Source organism: Halichoerus grypus, chromosome 3 (assembly GCF_964656455.1).
Source record: "Halichoerus grypus chromosome 3, mHalGry1.hap1.1, whole genome shotgun sequence".
Classification (NCBI taxonomy): Eukaryota; Metazoa; Chordata; class Mammalia; order Carnivora; family Phocidae; genus Halichoerus; species Halichoerus grypus.
The window spans coordinates 167,687,419-167,706,644 of NC_135714.1; the positions used below are offsets into that span (position 1 = coordinate 167,687,419).

At 40.2% G+C, this 19,226-nt stretch overlaps 1 protein-coding gene across 2 annotated transcripts in view; it reads left to right on the forward strand.

The window, feature by feature from the left end:
- The window catches only part of LOC118520433 (arylamine N-acetyltransferase 1), a 127,186-nt gene that overhangs the window by 33,958 nt on the left and 74,002 nt on the right, over positions 1-19,226 (forward strand). Inside the window, exon 2 of one of the 2 annotated variants that reach the window (XR_013446607.1) lies at positions 11,646-11,679. Coding sequence is in view for 1 of the 2 variants with exons in the window: in XM_036068485.2 (XP_035924378.2) it covers positions 1,055-1,927 (873 nt within the window). In the remaining variant the exon portion in view is untranslated. Of the gene's footprint in view, positions 1-1,048; positions 3,331-11,645; positions 11,680-19,226 lie in introns of those variants that run through there. The other variant, XM_036068485.2, reaches the window with a different exon arrangement.

A 19,226-nucleotide genomic window follows, 5' to 3' on the forward strand; every position in this document is an offset into this window, starting at 1 on the left:
TCAGCTGAATAAATACAGCTTATTCTTCATATAATAGCCAGAAATATCAAATTGATTATGGTACACTTTGCCTAATCTGCAACCTTCCCCCACTGATTTTTAGGCCTATGTTAATTGTCTGATCTCATCTCAGTTCACATTCCCTCCCACTCACTCTGCTTCAATCGCCCTGGCCTCCTACATGTTCTTTGAGCATTCTAAGCAGGTTCTACTTTGAGACTTTTTTTGCTTTGTTTCTTCTGCCTGAATGGTATTCCCCACACATGTGGACATGGCTCATTCTTTCACATTCTTAAGGTCACAATGGTGATTTCTTTGATCACTTTATTCAAAATTAGTTTTCTCAGTACATAACATGTGTTCTTTCTTTGCTTTAGTTTTCCACAGGGCACTTATCAGAATCTAAGAAATTGAATGTTTTATTGGTTTATCCAATTTATTATCTATGTCATCCAACTCCCACTAAAATGTAAGATTTCTGAGGGCAAGCAAGCAGATCAGTAGCAAATACATAGTAGGTATTCAGAAAATATATTGAATGAATTAATAAATCAATGCACAAATGAATATAATCTTTGAGTGGGAAACTTTGACCAGATAATTTATCTAAAGGGGAAATTGTGTGGATCAGGTACCATGAAATCGATAGACTCTTCTATATAATTCTCCTATTTGTATTAGGAACTATTTTTAAACCCTATTTTGATACCAATTTGAACCTTGTTTTGTTCGTCATGAAGAAAACCACATGTAAACTGTTTTTATAATTTCACTCCTCACTTTTGATGGATTTCCAATTTCTCATGCTTAAAACATGAAAGAAGTGATAACAGTTTTCCTACAGGGTTACTAAGTCTACTAAGTGAGTTTATATGTACAAAAGTAATTTATACAATAAAAGCACTAAAAAAAAAGACTTATGATTATGGATATTTATAACCACTGATTGCATTTACATTTTAAAAATATGTTAGTTATAATTAGGCTAATCAAAGAAATCCAGTGCAAAAGTAATGTATTTATTTCTGTTTTGTTGTACTTCCCTTAGGGGATCATGGACATTGAAGCATATTTTGAAAGAATTGGTTATAGGAACTCTAGGAAGAAAGTGGACTTGGAAACATTAACTGACATTCTTCAGCACCAAATTCGAACCATTCCCTTTGAGAACCTTAACATCCATTGTGGGGAAGCCATGGAATTGGGCTTGGAGCCCATTTTTGATCAAGTTGTGAGGAAGAACCGTGGTGGGTGGTGTCTCCAGGTCAATCATCTTCTGTACTGGGCTCTGACCACAATCGGTTTTGAGACCACAATGTTAGGAGGGTATGTTTACAGTACTCCAGCCAGCAAATATAGCAATGCTATGATTCACCTTCTGCTGAAGGTGACTACTGATGGCAGGAATTACATAGTAGATGCTGGGTTTGGACGCTCTTACCAGATGTGGCAGCCTCTGGAGTTAATTTCTGGGAAGGAACAGCCTCAGGTGCCTTGCATCTTCCACTTGACAGAAGACAAAGGAATCTGGTACTTGGACCAAATCAGAAGAGACCAGTACATTCCAAACCAAGAGTTTCTTAATTCTGATCTCCTAGAAAAGAACAAATACCGAAAAATATACTCCTTTACTCTTGAACCTCGAACAATTGAAGATTTTGAGTCTGTGAATACATACCTTCAGATGTCTCCAACATCTGTGTTTACAAGCAAGTCATTCTGTTCCTTGCAGACCTCTGAAGGGGTTCACTGTTTAGTGGGCTGCACGCTTACCTATAGGAAATTCAATTTTAAGGATAATATGGATTTGATAGAGTTTAAAATACTGAATGAGGAAGAAGTAGAAAAAAAGCTGAAAAATATATTTAATATTTCCTTGGAGAGAAAACTTGTGCCCAAACATGGTGATCAATTTTTTACCATTTAGTATAAGGAGCAAAAATGGTCCTCAGTATTACTTCATGTACTGAAACTTTTTATTATAAAAATTTTTAAACATATATTAGAGACAATAAAAAAGTAAATGTCTGTATCACCCAATTTATCAATTATCAGCTACCATATTTCCCCAATACTCACACATTATAATGAGGAAAATTTTACCCTTAAAAATGTCAGCATTTAACATATTAAGCTGTAGTCATCAAGACAGTATGGTCAGACACATAAATCAATGGAACAGAATAGAGAACCCAGAAATGGATCCACAATTATATAGTCAACTAATCTTCAATAAAGCAGGAAAGAACATCCAATGGAAAAAAAAAAACAGTCTCTTCAACAAATGGTGTTGGGAAAACTGGACAGCCACATGCACAAAATGAAACTGGACCACTTTCTTAGACCATACACAAAAAATAAATTCAAAAGACCTAAATGCGAGACAGGAAACCATCAAAATCCTAGAGGAAAACACAGGCAGAAACCTCTTTGACCTCAGCTGCAGCAAGTTCTTACTAGACACGTCACCAGAGGCAAGGGAAACAAAAGCAAAAATAAACAATTGGGACTTCATCAAAATAAAAAGCTTCTGCACAGTGAAGGAGACAATAAAACTAAAAGGCAGCCCATGGAATGGGAGAAGATATTTGCAAACAACATATCAGATAAGGGTTAATATCAAAATCTATAAAGAATTTATCAAACTCAACACCCCCAAAAACAAATAATCCAGTTAAGAAATATGTGGAAGACATGAATAGACACTTCTCCAAAGAAGACATACAAATGGTTAACAGACACATGAAAAAATGCTCAACATCACTCATCATCAGGGAAATAAAAATCAAAACTACAGTGAGTTATCACCTCACTTATCAGAATGGCTAAAATTAACAACAAAGAAAAAAACAGGTGTTGGTGAGGCTATGGAGAAAGGGGAACACTCTTGCACTGTTGGTGGGAATGAAAACTGGTGTAGCCACGCTGGGGAACAGTTTGGAGGTTCCTCAAAAAGTTAAAAATAGAACTCCCTACAATTCAGCAATCGCACTCTTAGGTATTTACCAAAAAGATACAAAAATACAGATTCTAAGGTGGTACATGCACCCCAATGTTTATAGCAACATTATTCAACAATAGCCAAACTATGGAGAGAGCCCACATGTCCATCAACTGATGAATGGATATAGAAGAGGAGATACATATATGGAATATTACTCAGCCATCAGAAAGAATGAAATCTTGCCATTTGCAATGATGTAGATGAACTAGAGTGTATTATGCCACATGAAATAAGTCAGAGAAAGAAAAATACCATATGGTCTCACTCATATGTGGAATTTAAGAAAGAAAACAGATGAACATATGGGACATGGGAAAAGAAGAAAAGGGGAGAGGGAAACAAGCCATAAGTGACTCATAACAATAGAGAACAAACTGAAGGTTGATGGAGGGAGGTGGGTGGTGGATGGGCCAGATGGATGATGGGTAATAAAGAAGGCACTTGTTGAGGTACATGGGCAACTCAGTCAGTTAAGTGTTTGCCTTCAACTCAGGTCATGCTCCCAGGGTCTTGGGATCAAACCCCACAATGGGCTCCCTGCTCAGTGGGGAGTCTCCTTCTCTCTCTCCCTCTGCCCCTGCCCCTGCTCCATCTCACACTCTATCTCAAATAAATAATAAATAAATAAATAAATAAATAAATAAATAAATAAATAAAATCTTTAAAAAGAAAAAAGAAGACACTTGTGATGAGCACTGGGGATTGTATGTAAGTGATGAATTACTGAATTCTATTCCAGAAACCAATAATGCACTATATGTTAACTAAATTAAAAAAGAAACAGGATAATATCAGAATGTAGAAAAAATAATTATGGAAGAGAGGCAATTTGGTGGAAGAGTAGGGGACCTCATTTCATCTGGTCCTCTGAATTTAGCTAGATAACTATCAAATCACTCTGAACACCTATGAATTCAACCTGAGATATAACAAAAGAATTGCTGGAATTCTATAAATAGAAAAGTGACCACTTTTTGCAGGGTAGGAGTGTGGAGAAGTGAAATGGAGGGGACATATCGGAGGATAAACAGCAGAGGGGAGGGAGCCTCTGTAAGCCGGCTACCAGAAAGTGATATAGCCCCAGAGCACAAAATCTGAACCTTTAAAAATCTGCTCCAGTGAGAGACATCCCTGCCTGAAAGATGCTCTTTGGTGAAGTGGGACATAATCCTAGGTGGAACAGTGTAGTCTCAGGATCCCTGGGGTCACAGAGAGCATGTGGGGTCCCTGAGCCAGCAGAGTTCCCCAGCATTGGAGCGGGGAACCTGGTTACTGTCTGTGAGCCCAGGAGGAGGCTCTCAGCTTGGTTCACCATAAACCGTGTACCCTGCAGGCTCTGGTGACACCTCTCAGTGGGGTGGGGAGGAGCCTTGCAAAGGTCAGTTAAAGCCGTGGTCCTCTGCCTTCCCCTGGGACAATAGGGACACTGGCACTACTAGGTGAATGCTCTCCTTGCAGGGTCCCTGCAAGGACAGAAGCTCGTGACCCCCTACCTTCCCCCAGTAGGGGAGGTACGGGTGCACACATGACCAGGTGACAGTTCTATCGGGGGGGGTGTTCTGAAAAGGACAGAAATGCATGACCCTCCACCTTCCCCCAGGAGGATCAGTGCAGGCACGTACCACAGGAGTCTGCAGTGTGGCACACACAGTGATAACTGCTTATCCCTGAGGGTTTACTGAAGAAAGGGGACCACTGTCTTTCTGCTTGGGGGCTGGAGATTGGGGCACAGCCATTTTTACTCTCATCTTCTAGAGGCCTGGAAAGCCTTCAGGGAACAAAAGCCACATAGAAAAACATTACACTGAGCCTGTCCCCTGGCAAGGTTTGGTGCAACTCGGCCAAGAGAGACACCTGAGAATCAATGCAGCAGGCCCCTGCTCCAGGACTAGCTGGAAGAACAGGGAACACCAAGCTTACAGAGCACACAGCACTGCAAACGTGCAGCTCTAAGGGAAAATAGTATATAGAATTTGAGGTTGTTTCTCATGATTCTTTTATATTTCAGTTTAAAATTTTCCCTTTTCAACGAGTTTCTTATTTTATCAACTCTTTGTTTTTAAGTCTTTTTTAAATTTTCATTTTTTACCTTTACATTTTCTAGACATATTCTTCTATTTTGGTTTCCTTTCACTGTATTCAATTTTATTTTTGTATATGTATAGTTTTGCCTTCTTTACAATTTTGGGATTTAGTGTCTTCTAACACACAGACCAAAATACACCCAGGACCAAGTGGATCACCCTGTTTTGTCCACCTGGGAGATTTTATTCTCTCTTCCCCACCCACCGCCCCGCCCCCCCCTTTTTTTGTTTGGTTTCTGACACTTCAGATTTAGCTAGTGTGTATTTCCCTTGAGTTGGAGTTGATATTTGTATTTTTTTTCATCTGTTCATCCATATATCTTTAGGCAAAATGACTAGAAGGAGGAATTCAAAACAAAAGAAAGATCCAGAGGTAATACTCTCTGCCACAGATCTAATTGATGTGGATGTAAGTAAAATGTCAAAGATGGAATTCAGGATAACAATTATAAAGTTAATAGCTGGGCTTGAAAAAAGCATAAAAGACACTAGAGAATCTCTTATTGCAGAAATGAAATCTAATCAGGCCTAAATTAAAAATGCTCTGATATGAAGTCTAAATTGGATGCTCTAACAACTAAGGTAACTGAGGCAGAAGAGATGGTAAGTGACATAGAAGACAAGTTGGAAAGGAAGGAAGCTGAGGAAAAGAGAGAAAAAACAACTAATAGACTAATAGACCATGAAGGGAGGCTTTGAAAAATCAGTAATGCCATAAAATGAAACATCAGAATTATTAGAGTGTCTTAGGGAGAGGAAAGAGAGAGAGGGTCAGAAGGTATATTTGAGTATAGCTGAGAACTTCCTTAATCTGGGGAAGGAAACAGCCATTCACGTCCAAGACATAGAGAAGACCCCTCCCAAAATCAATAAAAGTAGATCAACACTCTGACATATACTAAGGAAGCTTGCAAATTTCAGAGATAAAGAAAAAATCCTGAAAGCAGCTGGAGACAAGAGGTTCTTAACATATAAGGGTAGGAACATTAGACTGACATCAGACTTAATCCACAAAGACCTGACAGGCCAGAAAGATCTGGCATGATATATTCAGGGTATAAATGAGAAGAACATGCAGCCAAGAATACTTTATCCAGCAAGGCTGTCATTAAGAATGGAAAGAGAGATAAAGAACTTCCAGGACAGACAGAAATTGAAAGAATATGTGACCACCAAGACAGCACCACAGGAAATATTAATGTAATGTAAGCAATTAATTGAATTGAATTGATATATATATATATATATGTATACATATATATATATGTATATATATATATTTAATCACTGTATATTAATGTAATGTAAGCTTAATCAAATATTAAGGTAATGTAAGCAAAGAGAGACCAAGAGTAACATAAGAGTAACATAAACCAGAAGGAAACAAAATCTACAGAAACAGGAACTTACAGGTATTACAATGGCACTAAATTCATATCTTTTCATGGTTACTCTGAATGTAAATGGGCTAAACGTTCCAATCAAAAGACATAGGGTATCAGATTGGATAAAAAGGCAAGAACCATCCATATGCTGTCTACAAGAGACTCACTTTAGACCCAAAGACACGTCCAGATTGAAAGTGAGGGGATGAAGAACCATTTATCATGCTAATGGACATAAAAGAAAGCTGGGTAGCAATCCTTATATCAGACAAATTACATTTTTAACCAAAGACTCTAGTAAGAGATGAAGAGGGACACTATATCATAGTTAAAGGGTCTATCCAAAAAGAACATCTAATAATGGCAAATATTTATGCCCCTAACTTGGGAGAAACCAATTATATCAACCAAGTAATAACACAGTTAAAGAAACACATTGATAATAATACAATAATAGTAGGGGACTTCAACACCCCACTCACAGCAATGGATAGATCATCTAAGCAGAAGATCAACAAGGAAACAAGGGCTTTGAATGACACAATGCACCAGATGGATATAACAGATATACCCAGAGCATTCCATCCTAAAGCAACAGAATACACATTCTTCTCAAGTGTATATGGAACTATCTCCAGAATAAATCACATACAGGGTCACAAATCAAGTCTCCACTAGTACCAAAAGATTGAGACCATTCCCTGCATATTTTCAGACCACAGGGTTTTGAAACTTGAACTCAATCACAAGAGGAAATTTGGAAGGAACTCGAACACTTGGAGGTTAAAGAGCATCCTGCTGAAGAATGAATGGATCAACCAGGAAAATAAAGAAGATTTTAAAAATTCATGGAAAGAAATGAAAATGAAAACACAGCTGTACAAAACCTTTGTGATACGGCAAAGGTGGTCCTAAGAAGGAAGTACTTTGCAATACAAGCCTCTCTCTAAAAACTAGAAAAATCTCGAATACACAAGTTAACCTTACACCTAAAGGAACTGGAGAAAGAATAGCAAATAAAGCCTAAACCAAGCAGGAGAAGAGAAATAATAAAGATTAGAGCAGAAATCAATGAAATAGAAACCAGAAGAACAGTAGAACAGATCAATGAAACTAGAAGCTAGTTCTTAGAAAGAATAAGAGAGATAAACCTCTGGAAGAATTATCAAAAAGAAAAGAAGACCCAAATTAATAAAATCATGAATGAAAAGGGAGAGATCATGACCAACACCAAAGAAATACAAACAATTATTAGACATATTTTGAGCAACTATATGCCAACAAATTAGGCAATCTGGAAGAAATGGATGCATTCCTGGAAACTTATAAACTACCAAGACTGAAACAGGAAGAAGCAGAAAATCTGAACAGACCAATAACCAGTAAGGAAATTGAAGCAGTAATAAAAAACCTCCCCCAAAACAAGAGTCCAGGGCTGTATGGCTACCCAGAGGAATTCTACCAAACATTTTAAGAAGAAATAAGACCTATTCTACTGAAGCTGTTTCAAAAAATAAAAATAGAAGGAAAACTTCCAAACTCATTCCATGAGGCCAGCATTACCTTGATCCCAAAACCAGACAAGTCCCCATCAAAAAGGAGAATTACAGACCAATATCCCTGATGAACATGGATGCCAAAATACTCACCAAGATCCTAGGCAATAGGATCCAACAGTACATTAAAAGGATTATTCATCATGACCAGGTGGGATTTATTCCTGGGATGCAAGGGTTGTTCAACATTCGGGAATCAATCAATGTGATAGAACATATTAACAAAAGAAAAGACAAGAACCACATGATCCTCTTCGTTGATGCAGAAAAAGAATTTGACAAAATACAGAATACTTTCTTTACAAAAACTCTCCCAAGTGTAGGGATAGAGGAAACATACCTCAAGACCTTAAAAACCATCTATGAAAAGCCCATAGTGAATATCATTCTCAATGGGGAAAAACTGAGAGCTTTTCCCTTAAGGTCAAGAACACTACAGGGAGGCCCACTCTCACCATTTTTTTTTTTTAATTTATTTATTTGACAGAGAGATAGCACAAGTAGGCAGAGTGGCAGGCAGAGGGAAAGGGAGAAGCAGGCTCTCTGCTGAGCAGGGAGCCCAATGTGGGGCTTGATCCCAGGACCCTGGGATCATGACCTGAGCTGAAGGCAGTCGCTTAACCGACTGAGCCACCCAGGCGCCCCGACTCTCACCATTTTTGTTCAACATAGTACTAGAAGCCCTAGCCTCAGTAATCAGACAACAAAAATAAGTAAAAGACATTCAAATTAGCAAAGAAGAAGTCAAACTCTCTCTCTTCGCAGATGACATGATACTTTATGTGGAAAACCCAAAAGACTCCACACCCAAGTTACTAGAACTCATACAGCAATTCAGCAACTGAATACAAAATCAATGCACAGAAATCAGTTGCATTTCTATACATGAACAATGTGACTGAAGAAAGAGAATTTAAGGAATAGATCCCATTTACAATTGCACCAAAAACCATAAGATCCCTAGGAATAAACCTAACCCAAGAGGTAAAGGATCTATATGCTGGAAACTACAGAACACTTATGAAAGATATTGAGGAAGACACAAAGAGATGGAAAAATACTCCATGCTCATGGATTGGAAGAACAAATATTGTGAAAATGTCTATGCTTCCCAAAGCAATCTACATATTCAATGCACTCATTATCAAAATACCATTGACACTTTTCACAGGGCTGGAACAAACAATCCTAAAATGTATGTGGAACCAAAAAAGACCTCTAATCACCGGGGGAATGTTGAAAAAGAAATCCAAAGCTGGGGCCATCACAATGCCTGACTTCAAGCTATATTACAAAGCTGTGACCATCAAGACAGCATGGTACTGGCACAAAAACAGACACAGTGATCAATGGAACAGAAAAGAGAACCCAGAAAAGTACCCTCAACTCTATGGTCAACTAATCTTCAACAAAGCAGGAAAGAATATTCAGTGGAAAAAAGATAGTCTCCTCAATAAATTGTGCTGGGAAAATTGGACAGCCACAGGCAGAAGAATGAAACTGAACCATTGTCTTACACCATACACAAAGATAAACTCAAAATGGATGAAAGACCTCAACGTCAGACAGGAATGCATCAAAATCCTAGAGAACATAGGCAGTAACCTCTTCAACATCAGCCACAGCAACTTCTTGCTAGACACGTCTCCAAAGGCAAGGGAAACAAAAGCAAAAATGAACTATTGGGACTTCATCAAGATAAAAAGCTATTGCACAGCAAAAGAAACAGTCGAGAAAACCAAAAGACAACCTACAGAAAGGGAGAAAATATTTGCAGATGTCTTATCAGATAAAGGGCTAGTATTCCAGATCTATAAAGAACCTATTAGGGAGATTCCAAGATGACAGGGGGACCCTGAACTTGCCTCATCCTTCAAATGCAGATGGGTCAACCTTCAGCTATTTTGAACAACTAGGAAACAATCAGAGAAGCACAGAAACAATGTGCATATTTGGAGCAAGTGAATTTAGCAGAAGCAAGGTTCAGAGCCCTGAATAGTGGGATTGGGAAGCCACAGGGCAGGCAAGGGTAGGAAACCTGGTTCATAGAGCAAAGCCAAGAAGAGGGAGAAAGGCAGAAAGATTTCATCTTTTTGTGACCCCACAATAAAGTGTGGTAATAAGATCCCTGGGTTGCTCAGGGAAAGATTGCTCCCCTTTCTGGAGGGCATTTGAGGAGCATATTTGTTCTCTCCAGAGACAGAGGGACAGCTGGGGAGCCACTGGGGGGAGCTCCAAAGCAGGGTTGGAGGGGTGTACAGAGGGGATAAAACCTCTTAACTTTTCGCTCTGAGCCACAGTGGACTTGAACCTCTGTGTGCGTACCTTACAGCTGCTTTCTCTGGGACTGAGCGAGTAGAGTGCAGAGACTGGAAAAGATCTCAGATAACCTGGCTGCCACTTTTTGCTCTGAGCTACAATAGGCTTGAACCTCTGGGCCTGCCTTTACAGCTGCTTTCCTGGGACTGGCTGAGCACAGTGCAGAGACTGGAGGTGATCAGGGTTAACCTGGCCACCGCTTTTTATTCTGAGCCACAATAGGGTTGAGCCTCTGTGCACATGCCAATTGTCACTTTTCTGGGACTGACTGAGTGCAGTGCAAAGACTTGGGGCCGATCACTGATAATATGGCCCCCACTTTTTGCTGTCTGCCTCAATAGATTCAAGCTTCTGCCATGGCTTTTCTGGGACAAAGGGGAGTGGGAGACTAAGTCAATTGCAGATGGCTGATAGCCTGGCTTCAGCTTTTCACTGAGCAATACAATAAACTCTAGCCTGTGTGTGCACTGTGCAAAGGCTTTTGGGGACGAAACAGTACTGGGCATGTCCTGAGCCTCCCTGCCTGGGGACGGGAGTGGGTGTACACACTACCAGGCCCTTGAAAACTTGGAGTTTTGAATCCCAGCCACTGGTCAGAGATAAAATACAGATCTATGGTACTGGGCATGCCAATGATTGGACATGTACAGGTTAGGCCAGGGAATTTATAAGGTCCTGGGCCTCAGGAGATTGATTGCTTTTCTGGGAGGGCCTCCTGAGCAGCGGCTGCTGGGAGTTCCACCCCCCAGGGACAAAGGGAGGAGGTGACACCATATTTTATCTCCTCCACCACCACCCCCTCTCCCACCCACCAGCACAGCCAGACTCCAGAGAGAAGCACAGGGCCTCTAGTGGAGGCCCCTACACTAAACCCCACATCCTGACCTGGCAGGAGCATCTTTCTGAAGGCAGGTCAGCTTGTGAACCACACCAGCAGGCCTCTCCCTCAGAATACCAACACAAACCCCAGCATATACCAAGTCTACTGATTAAAGAAAGCTCCAGAACATCAGCTTCAGGCTTAACTTCACAAACAAATCAAAGCATACCTACTTAAATGAACAAACACTCCCCACTACAAGCAAAGAGTAACTCTGTAGAGGAAGGACCAGTGGGAAAGAGTAGTCAAAACACAATAGCAGAGTGTACACAGCATACACCAGAATCACTTCCTGAAGATATTGTTGTTGTTCTTGTTGTTGATATTATTATTGCTGTTTTTACTGATATTTATTCTTTTTTCCCCTTTATTTTCTTTCTCTTTCATTTCTTCTTTCTTTTCTGGAAAAATCTGTAGAAGGAGAAATTCACAACAAAAGAAAGAACCAAAGGTAATACTTTCTACCATAGATTTAATCAATATGGATATAAGTAAGATGTTGGAACTAGAATTCAGAATAATGATTATAAAGATACTAGCTGGAGTTGAATAAAGTATAAAAAACACTAGAGAATCCTTTAGTGCAGAAATAAAAGAACAAAATATAATCAGGCTGAAATTAAAAATGCTATTATGGAGATGAAGTAAAAAATGGAGGATCTAACTGCTTGGGTAAATGAGGCAGAAGAGAGAGTCAGTGATATAGAAGACAAAATGATGGAAAATAAGGAAGCTGAGAAAAAGAGAAAAACAACCACTGGATCACGAGAGGAGTCTTTGAGAAATCAATAAAACCATAAAGCACTAATATTTGAATAATAGGGGTCCTGGGAGATGGGGGGTGGTGGGTGCGCAGAAGGATTATTTGAACAAATTATAGCTGAAAACTTCCCTAGTCTGGGGAAGGAAATAAGCATTCAAATCCAGGAGGCACAGAGAACCTACCCTCAAAATCAATAAGAATAGATCAACACCCCAATCTATAACAGTGAAGCTTGCGAATTTCAGAGATAAAGAAGAAAAAAAAGAAAAAAGCAGTTCCAGACAAGAGGTCCTTCCCTACAAAGGTAGAAACATTAGAGGACAGGCAAGATGGTGGAAGAGTAGGGTTCCTTGAATTTAGCTGGGTATCTATCAAACCATTCTGAACACCCATGAATTCAGCCTGAGATATAAGAAAATATATCTGGAACTCTACAAATAGAAAAGTGACTGCTTTTTGCAAGGTAGGTGGTGCAGAGAAATGGCTCTGCAGGGAGATATTGGAAGATAAACAGAGGGGGGAAGAAGCCTCCATAAGCCAGCTACTGGAAAGTGATATAGTCGCAGAGAGCAAAATCAGAACACTTAGAAATCTGCTCCAGTGAGAGACATCCCTGTCTGAAAGAGGCTCAGCAGATGAAAAGGGAAGAATTCTACATGGGTCAGTGTGGTCTCAAGATCCCAGGAATCATAGAATGAACAGGGGTGCCTGAGCCAGTAGAGTGCCCAAGCAGTGGAGTGGGGAAACTGGTTACAATCAGTGAGCCCAGAAGGGGACTCTCAGCTTAGGTCACCATAAACTGTGAGCCAGCTGGTCAGGGGACCACTCTGCCTGAGCACCCTGAAAAGAACTGGAACACATGGGCCATCTGCATCCCCAGGAGGGGAGAAATGGGTGTGCCCATGACCAGACAACAGCTCTCAGGGCAGTGGCCCTGGAAAGGACAGTAGGGCGACACTCAGCCATCCCCCAGAAGCAGTGGAGTGGGTAGGTGCACGGGCCCGCTACCACTCTCAGCCCCAGGGCACAAGAAGGGCAGTAATGCCAGATCCTAGGATGTCCCCTGGGAGGATTGCAGAGGGCACACACCACAGGAGTATGCAGAGTTTGGCACATACAAAAGTAAAGATTGTTTGTCCCAAAGGGTTTATTGAAGAGGGGGGACCAAGATCTTTCAGCTCTGGGGCCAGAGATTGGGGCACAGCCATTTTAATTTTGATCCTCTAAAGACACACGGAAAGCCTCCAAGGAACAAAAGCCACACAGAGGACCAGCTTACAATGAGCCCAGGCCCCTACCAAGGGGCAGTGCAACTCCACCCAGGCAAAGATACCTGAGAAGCAGCACAGCAGGCCCCTTTTTCAGAAGAACAGGTGGACAACTAGTTTATGGATCCCACAAGACTATAAAACTCCAGCACCAGGGGAAAATAGCATATTGAGCTCAAGGTTTTTTTTCTCGTGATTCATTTATCTTTCAGTCTAAAATTTTCCATTTCTTTTTTTTTTCTTTTTTTCCATATCAACTAGTCTCTTATTTTACCAACTCTTTTTAAGTCTCTTTATAACTTTTGTTTTTTACATCTACATTTTATAGATATATGCCTCTTTTTTGTCCTTTTTTCACTCTATTCAATTTTACTATTACATATATATATAAGTTTTGCTTTCTTTGCAATTTCTTTGATGTAGTGTCTTCTAACTCACAGACAAATTTACACTCAGGAACAAGTGGATCACCATGTTGTGTCTACCCTGTGAGATTATAGTCTCTATCTCCCCCAACTCTTTCCCTTCTTTTTCTTTTTTGTTCTGTTTTGCTTTATTTTTGTTTCCTTTTCTGTTTTGGTTTCTGACCAATTCAGATTTCTGTAGAATGTATTTCGCATGGGTCATGGTTAATAGTTTGAATTTTACTCACTCGCTCACCCATTCTTCTCTGGGCAAAATAACTAGAAGGAGGAATTCACAACAAAGGAAAGAGCCAGAGGCAATGTTCTCTGCTATGGAACTAATCGATATGGATATAAGTAAGATGTCAGAGATGGAATTCAGGATAGCAATTATGACGTTAATGGTTGGGCTTGAAGCAAGTGTAAAAGACAATAGAGAATCTCTAATGAGATCTAATAAGGTCAAACTTAAAAATGCTATAACTGAGAGGGGGTGGAGCAAGATGGCGGAGGAGTAGGAGACCTGGATTTCGTCTCCTCTCAGGAATTCAGCTGGATAGGGATCAAACCATTCTGAACACCTACAAACTCAACAGCAGATCGAAGAAAAGAATAGCAACAACTCTCTGAACAGAAAAGCGACCACTTTCTGGAAGGTAAGACATGCAGAGAAGTGAATCCGAGGCGATATTCGGGAGGATAGACGGCGGGGGAGGGGCCTCCGTCAGCCACTTCTGGTAAGTGATAGAGCCACGGAGCACAAAATCGTAACTTTTAGAAGTCTGTTCCGCTGATAGACGTCACTCTGGTGGCTGAGTGGGGGGTGGAACCCTCGTGGGACAGTGTGGTCTCAGGACCCTCGGGGTCACAGAAAGACCGAGGGTGCCTGAGTGCGGCAGAGCTCCCAGGTATCGGAGCGGGGAAGCCGGCTGCAGAGACGGAGCCCAGGCGCGGGCTCTCAGCTCGGGATTGCCATAAACCGTGATCTGCGGCACAGTCGGGCCACTGCTCCTCCAGCAGGGACCAAATAAGCGGCAGATCCGGGGAGACTCACCTTCTTCCCCCAGGAGGAGAGGTGCGGGAGCGCACCGCAGGGATCTGCTGGGTTTGGAGACTCCACCTGGGGTCGGGTGCCAGAGATAGAAATGCGCGGTCACAGGCTGGGTGAGCACAGAGTGCGGCCGGAGACCGGGGAGATGGGAGTGACTGACTGCTTTTCTCTGGGGGCTCACTGAGGAGCGGGACCCCGAGTTCTCGGCTCCTCCGGGGTGGAGACTGGGAGGCCACCATTTTCACTCTCGGCCTCCAAAGCTGTACGGAAAGCTTGCAGGGAACAAAAGCTCCTGAGAGTAAACCCGAGCAGATTACTTAGCCCAGACCGGGCAAGGGCGGGGCAATTCCGCCTCCGGCAAACACATTTGGGAACCACGACAACAGGCCCCTCCCCCAGAAGATCAGCGAGAACAGCCAGCCAAGACCAGGTTTACCGATCAGTGAGAACGGCAGAACTCCAGCTCTAGGGGAATACTGCATATAGAATCCATGGCTTTTTTACCATGATTCTTTAGTCTTTCAAAGTTAATTATTTTTTTAACTGTCTTTTTTTCTTTTTCTTTTTCTTTTTGAATTTTTCTTTTTCCCTTTTTCAACCAACATCTTATCAATCCCTTTTTTAAAAAACATTTTTATTTTTCATTTTTAGAGTCATACTCTATCCCTTCATAGTAGTTACCTGTATTTTTGGCATATATATATAAGTTGTTTTCTCTTTAAAATTTTGATATAGTTTCTTCTAACAGATCAAAATATACTCTAAATCTCTAGTGTATGGTTTTTTTCTACTTCCCTGCCTGATCACATTCTCTCCCTTTTTTTTTCTTTTTTCTTTTTCTTTTTTTTTAAATCCTCTTCTTTCTTTTTTCAAACAACTTATCAATTCCTTTTATAAAATTTTTTATAATTTCCATCTTTACAGTCATATTCCATCCCTTCATCATATCCACCCTTATTTTTGTACATATATAAGTTTTTCTTTCTTTAAAATTTTGGGAGGCACTTTCTTCCAACAGACCAAAATACACTCAAAATCTAGTGTGTGGCACTGATCTATAAACCAGCCTCATCATATTTGATCACATTCTGTTTTTGTTTTCTTTTGTTTTGTTCTGTTTTTGTTTGTTTTTATCTTTATCTTTTTCTTTTTCTTTTTTCTTTTTTCTTTCTTTTTCTTTTTTCTCTCTTTCCCTTTCTTTTCCCACTGCTTCAGGTCTTTTCTGATTTGTTTAGAGTATATTTTCTGGGGACGTTGTTACCCTGCTAGCATTTTGTTCTCTCATTAATCTATTCTCCTCTGCACAAAATGACAAGATGGAAAAAATCACCTCAACAAAAAGAACAAGAGGTAGTACCGACTGCCAGGGACCTACTCAATGCGGACATTAGTACGATGTCAGATCTAGAGTTCAGAATCATCACTTTAAAGATACTAGCTGGGCTTGAAAAAAGCATGGAAGTTATTAGAGAAACCCTTTCTGGAGAAGTAAAAAAACTAAAATCTAACCAAGTAGAAATCAAAAAGGCTATTAATGAGGTGCAATCAAATATGGGGGCGCTAACTGCTAGGATAAATGAGGCAGAAGAAAGAATCAGTGAGATAGAAGACCAAATGATGGAAAATAAAGAAGCTGAGGAAAAGAGAGATAAACAACTACTGGATCACGAGGGCAGAATTCGAGAGATAAACGATACCATAAGACAAAACAACATTAGAATAATTGGGATCCCAGAAGAAGAAGAAAGAGAGAGGGGGGCAGAAGGTATACTAGAGCAAATTATAGCAGAGAACTTCCCTAATTTGGGGAAGGAAACAGGCATCAAAATCCAGGAAGCACAGAGAACCCCTCTCAAAATCAATAAAAATAGGTCAACACCCCAACATCTAATAGTAAAACTTACGAGTCTCAGAGACAAAGAGAAAATCCTGAAAGCAGCTCGGGAGAAGAGATATGTAACCTACAATGGTAGAAACATTAGATTGGCAACAGACTTATCCACAGAGACCTGGCAGGCCAGAAAGGGCTGGCAGGACATATTCAGAGCACTAAATGAGAAAAATATGCAGCCAAGAATACTATATCCAGCTAGGCTGTCATTGAAAATTGAGGGAGAGATAAAAAGCTTCCAGGACAAACAAAAACTAAAGGAATTTGCAAACACGAAACCAGCCCTACAAGAAATCTTGAAAGGGGTCCTCTAAGCAAAGAGAGAGCCTAAAAGCAACATAGACCAGAAAGGAACACAAACAATATACAGTAACAGTCACCTTACAGGCAATACAATGGCACTAAATTCCTATCTTTCAATAGTTACCCTGAATGTAAATGGGCTAAATGCCCCAATCAAAAGACACAGGCTATCAGATTGGATTAAAAAAACAAGACCCATCGATATGCTGTCTGCAAGAGACTCATTTTAGAACCAAAGACACCCCCAGATTGAAAGTGAGGAGGTTGAAAACCATTTACCATGCTAATGGACACCAAAAGAAAGCTGGGGTGGCAATCCTTATGTCAGACAAATTAGATTTTAAACCAAAGACTGTAATAAGAGATGAGGAAGGACACTATATCTTACTTAAAGGGTCTATCCAACAAGAAGATCTAACAATTGTAAATATCTATGCCCCTAATATGGGAGCAGCCAATAATATAAGGCAATTAATAACAAAAGCAAAGAAACACATCGACAACAATACAATAATAGTGGGGGACTTTAACCCCCCCCCTCACTGAAATGGACAGATCATCTAAGCAAAAGATCAACAAGGAAATAAAGACTTTAAAGGACACACTGGACCAAACGGACTTCACAGACATATTCAGAACATTCCATCCCAAAGCAACGGAATACACATTCTTTTCTAGTGCCCATGGAACATTCTCAAGAATAGATCACATCCTAGGTCATAAATCAGGTCTCAACCAGTACCAAAAGATTGGGATCATCCCCTGCCTATTTTCAGACCACAATGCTTTGAAACTAGAACTCAATCCCAAGAGGAAAGTCGGAAAGAACTCAAATACATGGAGGCTAAAGAGCATCCTACTGAAGAATGAATGGGTCAACCAGGAAATTAAAGAAGAATTTAAAAAATTCATGGAAACCAATGAAAATGAAAACACAACTATTCAAAATCTTTGGGATACAGCAAAGGCAGTCCTAAGAGGAAAGTATATAGCAATACAAGCCTTTCTCAAGAAACAAGAAAGGTCTCAAGTACACAACCTAACCCTACATCTAAAGGATCTGGAGAAAGAACAGCCAATAAAGCCTAAACCCAGCAGGAGAAGAGAAATAATAAAGATCAGAGCAGAAATCAATGAAATAGAAACCAAAAGAACAGTAGAACAGATCAACGAAACTAGGAGCTGGTTCTTTGAAAGAATTAACAAGATTGATAAACCCCTGGCCAGACTTCTCAAAAAGAAAAGAGAAAGGACCCAAATCAACAAAATCATGAATGAAAGAGGAGAAATCACAACCAACACCAAAGAAATACAAGCAATCATAAGAACATATTATGAGCAACTCTATGCCAGCAAATTAGATAACCTGGAAGAAATGGATGCATTCTTAGAGATGTATCAACTACCAAAACTGAACCAGGAAGAAATAGAAAACCTGAACAGACCTATAACCACTAAGGAAATTGAAGCAGTCATCAAAAATCTCCCAAAACACAAAAGCCCAGGGCCAGATTGGTTCCCAGGGGAATTCTACCAAACATTTCAAGAAGAATTAATACCTATTCTTCTGAAACTGTTCCAAAAAATAGAAATGGAAGGAAAACTTCCAAACTCATTTTATGAGGCCAGCATTACCTTGATCCCAAAACCAGACAAAGACCCCATCAAAAAGGAGAATTACAGACCAATATCCCTGATGAACATGGATGCAAAAATTCTCACCAAAATACTAGCCAATAGGATCCAACAGTACATTAAAAGGATTATTCACCACGACCAAGTCGGATTTATCCCTGGGCTGCAAGGTTGGTTCAACATCCGCAAATCAATCAACGTGATACAATACATTAACAAAAGAAAGAACAAGAATCATATGATCCTCTCAATAGATGCAGAAAAAGCATTTGACAAAGTACAGCATCCTTTCTTGATCAAAACTCTTCAGAGTATAGGGATAGAGGGTACATACCTCAATATCATAAAAGCCATCTATGAAAAAACCTACAGCAAATATCATTCTCAATGGGGAAAAACTGAGAGCTTTCCCCCTAAGGTCAGGAACGCGGCAGGGATGTCCACTATCACCACTGCTATTCAACATAGTATTGGAAGTCCTAGCCACAGCAATCAGACAACAAAAAGAAATCAAAGGCATCCAAATCGGCAAAGAAGAAGTCAAACTCTCACTCTTTGCAGATGATATGATACTTTATGTGGAAAATCCCAAAGACTCCACCCCAAAACTGCTAGAACTCATACAGGAATTCAGTCAAGTGGCAGGATATAAAATCAATGCACAGAAGTCAGTGGCATTCCTA